This window comes from Trypanosoma equiperdum, assembly GCF_001457755.1.
Source record: "Trypanosoma equiperdum strain OVI genome assembly, contig: ctg_419, whole genome shotgun sequence".
Classification (NCBI taxonomy): domain Eukaryota; phylum Euglenozoa; class Kinetoplastea; order Trypanosomatida; family Trypanosomatidae; genus Trypanosoma; species Trypanosoma equiperdum.
Window position 1 is genome coordinate 3,020 of NW_027124331.1, and position 9,668 is coordinate 12,687.

A 9,668-nucleotide genomic window follows, 5' to 3' on the forward strand; every position below is an offset into this window, starting at 1 on the left:
GAAAGGAATGTGCAAATGCATACTTACCTGCGCCCCTTACTTTTCACCTATCTTGCCAATCGAACTAAGCGATCGTTGACTTCCCTAGCAACAAATCAACCTCTCGCTCCAACTCGGATGCCTGAGCTGCGCACACTTCCATCGCACTCAACTGACAGTCGATGAGGCCGACAAACTTGGCCAGATCATCCGACTGGCGAAGGTGCCGTACAGAACCATTGTGTTGCCTGACACATTGCTGCAGTCGAAGTTTTAAAGTTTCTACTTCATCAAAAAGGTTAATTACAGCCGTGTAAGTTTCCTCACGTGCCTCGTCCACACTGTTGAATGTTGGTCGTACCTGCGCGAAGATAGGCTGAACGGCATCTTCAAAGCGCTGCAACATTGTTCCGATTGCAGCCTGTTTGTTCTTGAGCTCTATGAGTGTTTGTCGTGTGACGTCGGCATTGGCAATAGCCTCTTCAAGGTGGGACGAGTGTGAAAGAATCTCATTCCCACGCTCGATTATCTGCCGGTCACGGAGCATCATGAGCTGTGACAATTCCGAAAAGTCACGGTAATCTTTAGAGAAAGCTTTATCAAACTGCGCCAGTATGGTTGAAAGCATCTTCCCCCTGAGCTCTAACGAAGCTTGCTTACCTGAAATTGCAGTGGGGTCGCCCGCTCCTACTGTTCCAGTAGCTCCAGCGCTTTGATTTCCTCCAGTGACACCAGCGCCTAGGGAGGGACCCAACCCTGCTCCTCCCGCGCCGGCCGTTGCTGGCGGGGCGTTGCCACCCGTTTCAGATGGTTTTGTGATGGAGCTAAAGGGACCGCCTCCAGTGGTGGCCGCACCAGCAGTAGCATTAGTTGAGGCAGGGTTAGTTGGTGCGGTAGCGCCGGCCCCAAACCCAGCGAAAGGCGTAGGCGCTGCACTCGGGTTGCTTCCAGAAGCTGGTGGTGTAGCACCGAAACCGCCAAATGCAGCTGGTGCACCGGCTTTGACTGTGTCACCTGAGGGGGGGTTTGTAACCATGGTCGTTGCCGCTGGAACCGCAGTAGCGGTGCCCGCTGTTGGATTTGTTCCGGTGTTTCCAGGATTGGATGCACTCCCGTCAAAGGTGGTGTTTGCCGGGGTCGCCCCACTTGCCGGTGTTTGTCCAACCGCACTGGTTGCGGCGCCAAACCCACCTGTGCTAGGTGCAGTTGCGGTAGTCCCTGTAGTTGAAGTTTGGCCGAATCCGGCACCAAAAGGATTAAGGGTTGTCTTTGCACCACTGCCGAAGCCACTGAACCCTGAGGTGGGAGCAGCGGACGTGCTAGGCGCCGCTGCAGCGCCGACCCCTGTTGGCACAACAGAGTTGCCACCTTCGCCCTTACCCGGAGTCGCTCCAAAACCGAGGACGGTTTGCCCAAGTACAGGTGCCGGCTGTGTGGCACTGCTTGTTGATTGCGCTCCGACGGCAAATCCTCCTGTGGAGGGACCACTCCCGAAACCGCCCATCCCTGCTGCCGGAGCTGAGCCTCCGGACTGGTTCGCGGTTTGGCCGAAAGGGTTTGTTACTCCTGCTACGGACTCGGTGTTACTCTGTCCAAAGGATCCGAAACCTAGCACGGGGGCAGCAGCAGTAGCGTTTGTGTCAACTGCCGGCTGTCCAAATCCCCCACCAGATGGCGCTCTTCCTCGCACAGCAAAGCCCTTCATTCCGTTCTTTTCTTATTAATTGCCTTTCCCTCTTCAACTTTACTCCCTGGCACCCCTCTTTATAGTGTGGTATTCGTTCTGTAAATGCGGGCCCTAACGAACCTAATCTAACCTTTAGGAGAATCGGACCAAATATCTCGTTAGAGAAAACCGTGTCAATGAGAGACGTGGGACAACAACGAAAATCGGAAAAAATATTTCGGGTTTAATGGTACGTGAATGTTCTTTTCCTATGGTCCAAAATGTACAATTTTTACTCTTGCTTCCACAGAATGTTAGAAAATAGCCAGGAACCCTTGTGCGAGAATGTCAGTGGCGGCCGTTCCACGAAACCACTCACCTTCGCACCCCATAGTGGATCATGTAAGCAAATATAGCTTGTGCCCGCTCGGCCATCCCGTGTGAAAAGCACTTCTTCACCGCAGATTGAAAGGCAACCTCTGATATTGGGACGTGCAAATCACACATACGTGAAAAAAGTCGCACAGACACCTCCCAAGATGCGCCAGGTGGTGGGGCCCGTTCCAACGCATACTGAACTGCGTCGTGCACTTTAGCCGATGGCAAGTAAAAATATCTGCGAACCGGATCATCCAAAAGTTTATCCAAGAACCAAAGGGCCTGTCTCCACTCTCCCTCTCTGGAAGATTGTAACAGTAAGTGTTCGTATGACTCGTTCTCCACCTTAATCCCCTTGGCTTTCATTACACGAGTCCACGAAAGTGACTCTCCGGCGGTGTTGGTGCTTCTTAGCATGACATTGAAGGCTCTTCCTGTGGCGTCCGCACCGAAGTGTTTGGACAACTGCTTCTGACAAAGAAGCCTTGATGCCAAAGACCCCTTCTGACACTTATTCAACATACGAAACAGATCGAGGAAGATGTCAACAGCAATATGGTCTTGTGGAACGACAAGGTCCTCAGGCTTACTGTACACTAGGTACTGCTGCAATGTGCGCAAAGCCTCTACCCAACGATTACCACGGATGCATGCCTGCAACAACTTTTGCGTTGCCTCGCGGTCGTCAGCAAGCAGCAGGTCACCTTGTTGAACCATTAGTGAAGCGTAGTAAAGAGCCAGATACCACTGTTGTCGCAGTATCCGACACATATGGTAAACAGAAACCATATTCGGGGAAACAACCTTGTTGCGAGAGACGGAACCAAATCCATCTCCCTTATCTTTGCTTCCACCCTCAGGGTTTCTTCCACCCACCATGAAGCATTCAACTACCCGGCATGCCATCTGCCAGTTTTCTCTACACATGGTAAGAACCGCTAGAGCATCGTTAATTGGAGACGATGTGGTTATATGCACGTCCGCTGTGTGCGCGAGGCCCAGCACACGGATTGCAAGACTCCACCACGACGGAGCTGAGGAGCCCAAGATTGAGTCCTCTGCCCTCCTTTTCTGCTTTCGCTCTTCTGTTGTACCCTGAGTAAGGCGCCCTTGTGAAGCACGGTAGATGCTGCGAAGGGCAGCTGCTACCTCTACCTCTGTCCACGCAACAGGGGAAATTTCACCAAAGCACCGCAGTACCATCTCCCAGCGACCCGCGCTACTGAACAGCTCCATCGCAGCCCCCAACACTTTAGGGCTTACCGTAACGTCAGACAACATCCGAATCGCCTCTTCCCACCGACCCTCTCGCGACAATTTCCTCGCGCAACTCACCGCAACACTGTCGCTAAGCATAAACTCAACCTTCTCCGGCAGCCGTACGAAATCATCCACATTATTCTGATGGATATGCCGTACAATTGGCGCCATTTCCGGGTGGTAAATCAAGCGCGTTACCTCAGCACCCGCTTCGTCACTTTCTACAGAGAATAAAAGGGCTGTTTTTGCAAGTCGCCGCAAGGGCAGACAAGTGCAGTCGGTTGTGGTAATGGCAGACTTCTCTGCAACCACTTCGGTCGACACCTCCGATACCACGTTGTCCTCCTTTTCGCATCCCTGTGGAAAGAGTTTTTTTGGTTGATAACTCATGGGGAGTTTCTGGATGTGGTCCTGCTTCTGTTGATGCATTTGATGCAGCTGGGCGTAGATATACCTGACAAGTGAAGGCATGTCATCACCACGTGCCAAACGAGACAGAAAGAAAGCGAACAACTTCGAGGCACATGACCGAGACTTCTCTCCACACACCGAGTGAGAGTCCGCAGAGGAGGAGGAGAGCGAAGGGAAGATGGAACTCGAGCAAGCACCATGGGACCCTTTACCGCCTTCGCTGCTCATGCGTGACGGGCCCGTCAGGGGCTAGTCCCACTCCGTCTTTTCCTTCCTACAGTGTTCTGGTTTCTGTGACAAAGAAGAGAAATCTTCTTGGTAACAATGTAGATGAAAGTTAGAATGGAGAGAGAGGGAAATTTTCGCCATTGTGCTTCCGTTCCCTCCATGTTCGATTGCAACCATCACACAACCGTTATAGTTTCCTGACAATCAATTACCGTGCACAGCACAAGGAGCATCAACCAAACTACAACAGGGAGAAAGTAAACGCACAACCCTGATGTCAATAAGGCAACCATACGGGTAACAACAGACGCCGATCAGCCAAAACCCTACCAGTATCGGACAGCACACAATATTCATTCACTTAAGCATTAGACCTCCGTGATAGGTACACGTTACCCGCGTTGTCCATTGTGTAGCCTAAGGAAACAACGTTATCCCGCACTGAAGCCTGAGATACGCGGAACCACTCAACAGCCTCTTGTCTGGTTTGAGGTGAGAGATGTTTTGCCTTCATTTCAGTGTACAGGGAGTGCAACTTCAATACTGACCTCGCCACCTCGCTAAATGGTACAGCAGACCTTCCATCGTTTGTCCACTGCTTCAGGAAAGTGTCAGTAAGACTCTTTAAATCTTCCCTATTCACTCCTGAAAGATCAGGTCCACCCACTGATTTACTCTTTTCGTCGGTTTCACTGAGCGCTGAGGTGGAAAGAACTGACACAGGGGGTTCACTCGTTGCAACTCCTTTGTTGTTGCTCTCCTGGGTTTTGGACGCAGACATCTTAGTCTTGCCTCCAGTGCTATTCTTCATTTCCACTTCACTTTCGTTGTCGTTTCTGTTAACAGCGCCGTTACTTTCGAATTTGCTCCTCTTACCAAAGGAACCTTCACTACCTTTGTCCCACAAATTTTTCGTATCCTGGCGTTTTCTGGGCTTTTCATCGTTCGAAGAATATCCTCCTCCATCTTCACCTTCATCTTGATAATCATCATCAATATAGCTCCGCTTGAACTGAACTTTGCGCGTATCTACACCCGAGTACCACGAGCTTGAGATGCCTTCTCCGTCCTTTACTGTGCCCGCGCGCTCGCAACGGAGTGCGTGAATTGGTGTGTTGAGAGGCTTCAAGTCAGCAACACCAACATCACCATCCACGATTGCGGGGAGTGTTAGCAGAAAACAGCTCTTCTTTTCATACCCCGGGAGCGGTAACGAACTAAAACGCAGCTCCTCTTCCTCCTCCTCATCATCATCACCGGATAAGTGCGGTAAGCGAAGTGCACCACGATATACGGAACGGGTTGCACGACCCCATGCACTTCTCGGTGCTTCTAGAATATGAAGTGTCTTAAGGGAATGCACATCCGAACCGGGCAAAGAAGTCACTGAAAAGAGGCGAAGTCCCGAATCCTTTTTTTTCGACTCCTCCTCCTCCTCCTCATCCCCCGAGTGCTCGCCGCTGTCAATAATGTACCTCACAACATGATGCTGTTCTGTCAAAGCGTCAGCTGCTCGTTGACGCTTTTCCGCTGCCAGGCGCGCATCCTCCTCGATTCGGTGCCTCGGTAACACAACAGGCACCACATCCAAGGTCTTCCGTATCATCTACCTTATATCGGTGAGTAGAAGGGAAAGAGTGAACCATGCTGAAAGTAGAAAATAAAGGAATAATCCACCAGAGGAACATTAGGGACCGTCAATAACACAGTAAAAAGGAGAGAAAAAAAGAAAACAGCAGTTCGAAGAACAAATAAAAATCACTCGCGCGTACACTATGAAGCGACTGTCACTGTTTTGAAGGATAAAGTGATTGGTATACACTTTTCCTACCGCTTTTGTGGAAAAACTAATAGACGTGGGTGGGTCCATACAGATAACTCACTTTCCGCCCCCCCCCCAATATGTAAACGATACTAAGGCCTCTGCCCAGCTGACTGTGCGGAGTCACAGATCTCCTGAAGTTTCGCAAGAAGCTCACTCCACACAGGGCCCTTCGTTGGTGAACATAACAAAAAATTGCACCCTGCACGCGCAGCTGCAACTCTATCCTCATCTTCATCGCCAATATGAATCCAGTGGAGCATCGATGTTACACCACACTTCTTGCAGGAGGCTATAATTCCCTGGGGTGATGGCTTGGCAGCACCAACGGCGTCAGCGAAGAATAGCTCTCCAAGTAAGTCGGTTTCCCCTTGGTCCTTCAGCATTTCACCAATTACTGCGACCAGCCGTGAGTCAGTATTTGAAACAAGTGTTGGAGGGTCACAGCAAACTCCAGGGGGAACATCGTTTTCCCGCCATTGTTTGAGGGCTCGGAGTGTTGGAAGGGCTTCAGGAAGCCAGCAGTAGGGTTCCGGTGTGGAAAACCGACGCAATGTATTTTCGATAAACTCGCGCCAGTCCTCCCCCTGCCGTACCTCCTCAACTGCAGACATCATTGCCTCGTCTTGATGACAAAAATTTCCCTCCCGGTCAAATGTTCCATCCACAACACGGTACCAAAAACTTAATACTTCTTCAGGTGCTACGCCACCCAAGGGCATTTCTTCTCCATCGCCCAAACCGTTTTCCATCCAGACTTTGCGAGACTTCGATATTTCTGACTTCATGCTGCGTTTGAAGCTTGCCTCAAGGTCTCTTTCATCCATAGCTGGAAATTGCAATCCCTTGCGCGCAAGAAATCGAAGAAGGTCACAGCCATACTGGTAGCCGGCCGACCGCCGAACGGCCAATAAAGTGCCAACAAGATCGAACGAAACGCCCACACGGTCACCCATATTTCCGCGGTGTAATAAACGGTGCGTTTGCGTAAATTTTTGCTGTTGTTCTAAAATGCCCCCTGTTTAAAAGAAAATCCATGTAAACGAGCAGTGGTATCGAAACACTGAGAGTTAACAGTATTTCACGGTAGTACGTTGCCAACCACAAAAAGATGTTCCACGCCCACCAAAAAATTACTCTCACAAAGCACCAGAGAGTTACACCACCACTTCCATCACCTGCCACTTTCTGGCACACAGTAGTAAAGTGCAAACGACTCACCTGATATATCATTAAAACAAAGAAAACATTTAGTCACTGTCCCTCACTTAGACTCCCACAGATGCGCTCTTTTAGACAAGGAAACCCTTCTCTAACGTGATCAGTAAGGACGGTCTCATCAGTGTCCTCTTCCTCGTCATTGCCTTCTTGGGAACTAGTGTCTTCATCCCCTTCACAGTTAGTTTCCTCATCCTCATCGATTACAACTTCCTCGTCAGTACCCTCTTGGGAGCTGGTATTCTCATCTCCTTCACTCTCAGTCTCCTCTTCCTCATCAGTGTCCTCTTCCTCACTTTCTGATTCTTCCTCTTCATCATCCTCAATGACAGTCTTACGGGCCGCCCTGTCCCTCATCTGACTGTTCCGTTCCCCCTTCGCTGCAATTTGGCGCATTCGGGAAAAAAGGACAGAATCAGGTGGAAAGTGGTGGACTTCGTCAACCACAGCGAGCGGGAGGCTATGCATCAAAAAGGAAGGTCCGTACATGGTAAAATATTCACAGTCCTCGGGAACTTCAACACCCTTGTCTGTCGACAGGTCGGGAGACCACGAGAAGTAGCTGGTTTCACCGTTACGTAGAGCGGTTGCACAGCTAAATACGTCGCGTGTCAGTACCCCGGCCAGACGGGCCGCGACCACATCCACGTTGCAACTACCACCTAGCATGAGCACTTTCGCAGAATGACTTGCAGACTCGGTAAGAAGCGTACGAAGAATCCGTTGGTATCCTCCTATGGTTAAATTCAAAAGGCCATAGGGATCTCCAGATAAGGAATTCGACCCACAAACAACGACTACTGCTCCCAACTCGACCCCGGCCCTCCTGAACGCAGAATAGATGCCACGCTGGGCCATCGGCACAACAAGAGCGTCAGTTGCCCCCACAGGCAGTGGAATGTTCATGGTGTAGCCGCGTCCCAAACCACTCCCTATTTCTTCCAACGAACCGGTTCCAGGGAAGATTCCTATACCGTACGCATGAAGAGATAGGGTAACTACTCGAGGATCCGACAGAAAAGCCTCCTGCGCCCCATCACCATGATGAGCGTCAAGATCAACCGCAAGAACCACATTTCTATTCGCTGGTAGAAGTTTGCGTAACTCTAATACGGCGAGAACAACGTCATTGACCAAGCACGAACCCCCAGCTGAAGCGCGCTTTGCATTATGTTTCCCACCCATCCAATGAATAGCGGCGAATCGGGATGGCTGTGCGAGCAAGCGAGTGGCCGCAAGTGTACCTGACACAACGGCCTGAGTGAATCGCCACATACCAGAGAAAGGCGCGCTGTCACCCACGAGGTTAAACCTTTTGTCCCCATTTTGTGGGAAAAGCACGAACGGTGGCAGGGGGGCTGAGCAACGTCTAGAAGCGAATCTTTTTGATGGCGTGCCCCTTATATTGCTGCATCCTGAAAATGAGAGAACGTGCTCATCATCCCCCGAAGCCACCTCGCGTAAACTCAAATAGCGCACGTATGACTCGTCGTGGAACACAGTCATATCTTCCACATCAACACTTGGTAGATTGCGATCGACCCATTCAAAAATGTCATTACAAAAGGCAGCTTCACCGCCTACTTCCTTCCGGGGGAAAGGGGTGCAGCCGTAATGACGCACCATATCAATGATGAGTTTGTTGTGCTGAAGCGCGGGAAGACTAGCGGGTGCATCGACATCGGTACTAACGATGACTGCTACCGGCGGGATGGAAGCAGGAGGCTCCACAACCATAGCTGGGCATGCAATCAGTTGGTTATATATTTAAATGTACACTATGATTTAGAATAGCAGTCACAGACTTGAGAAAAATACTTCAAGCCTAACATCTTTTGTGCGATGTGTGGTTGAGAAAATTTTTTGTCTCCGGTTTCAGCATAACAAGCGAAATATGGATAGATGCAAAAAGCCAGCAGTCACCTTTTCAACCGCAGACCAACGGAGTGGTGGGGTAAACAAACGTCGGAGGGAAGGTATGCATGTGAACGTGCCTTTCTAACCCATGGTATATTGCTTTAATCACCTCCCACTTCACGCGGTCGCCGGGAGAAAATAAAATGCACTAATGAGGTGCAGTCCACCACCCCAGTTTCTCCCACGTATTTAATAGTTCATTGCACGAATGCAGAGAAAAAGGTACACATGCTCCACCAGTAGCGCTCATGTCGGGATCACCCTCGCATAGATATTAACCAACTACATCCACGCATACCACTTTGTCTCTTTCTTTCCTTATTTCTTGACACCTGCGACGAACTCACGACAATAACGGCAAATTACAAGAAAAAAAAACATTTCCAACGTGAAGCACTACCCAAGACCAACTGTGCAACAGATAAGAAACGAGCAAAGGTGGTGCGAATCTTTAGACAAACACGACACGTAACGCAACCTCATGGCAACAGTCCCGCCTGGTAGGCGAATATACGCGCTCCGCCCGCAACTGCTACAGCTTCACTTACGCTAAGAAACGAACTAATGACAGAGATGAGGAAAAAGAGAGGGAGGGTATAAATTTATCTGAGATTGATTGTATGAGGGTAAAGTGCGCATGTGAACTCTGTGTGACACGTCACATTAACACCGCGGTTCACCATCTCCCGTCTTTCCGTTCGACAAAAAAAAAACGTATTAACAATGACGTGAAGGGTCAGCAGATGCATCTCATGGCGTGTGCGCTGAGAGAGAGAGGGGGGGGGGGGG

The 9,668-nt window shown here is 50.2% G+C and overlaps 5 protein-coding genes across 5 annotated transcripts; all 5 read right to left on the reverse strand.

Moving 5' to 3' along the window:
• Positions 1-64: 64 nt before the first annotated feature.
• TEOVI_000174800 (Nucleoporin) lies at positions 65-1,684 on the reverse strand (the record flags this gene model as incomplete). The annotated part of the gene is made up of 1 exon (XM_067224931.1): positions 65-1,684. The coding sequence occupies one exon, from the start codon at positions 1,682-1,684 to the stop codon at positions 65-67; it is 1,620 nt and encodes a 539-aa protein (XP_067081032.1).
• Positions 1,685-2,020: 336 nt separating this feature from the next.
• Positions 2,021-3,922, reverse strand: TEOVI_000174900 (uncharacterized protein; the record flags this gene model as incomplete). The annotated part of the gene is made up of 1 exon (XM_067224932.1): positions 2,021-3,922. The coding sequence occupies one exon, from the start codon at positions 3,920-3,922 to the stop codon at positions 2,021-2,023; it is 1,902 nt and encodes a 633-aa protein (XP_067081033.1).
• A 361-nt stretch (positions 3,923-4,283) lies between these two features.
• Positions 4,284-5,528, reverse strand: TEOVI_000175000 (uncharacterized protein; the record flags this gene model as incomplete). The annotated part of the gene is made up of 1 exon (XM_067224933.1): positions 4,284-5,528. One exon carries the CDS (start codon positions 5,526-5,528, stop codon positions 4,284-4,286), a length of 1,245 nt encoding a protein of 414 aa, XP_067081034.1.
• Positions 5,529-5,836: 308 nt separating this feature from the next.
• TEOVI_000175100 (Haloacid dehalogenase-like hydrolase, putative) lies at positions 5,837-6,700 on the reverse strand (the record flags this gene model as incomplete). Its single annotated transcript, XM_067224934.1, has 1 exon — positions 5,837-6,700. The coding sequence occupies one exon, from the start codon at positions 6,698-6,700 to the stop codon at positions 5,837-5,839; it is 864 nt and encodes a 287-aa protein (XP_067081035.1).
• Positions 6,701-6,998: 298 nt separating this feature from the next.
• Positions 6,999-8,699, reverse strand: TEOVI_000175200 (histone deacetylase 2; the record flags this gene model as incomplete). Its single annotated transcript, XM_067224935.1, has 1 exon — positions 6,999-8,699. The coding sequence occupies one exon, from the start codon at positions 8,697-8,699 to the stop codon at positions 6,999-7,001; it is 1,701 nt and encodes a 566-aa protein (XP_067081036.1).
• Positions 8,700-9,668: the final 969 nt, after the last annotated feature.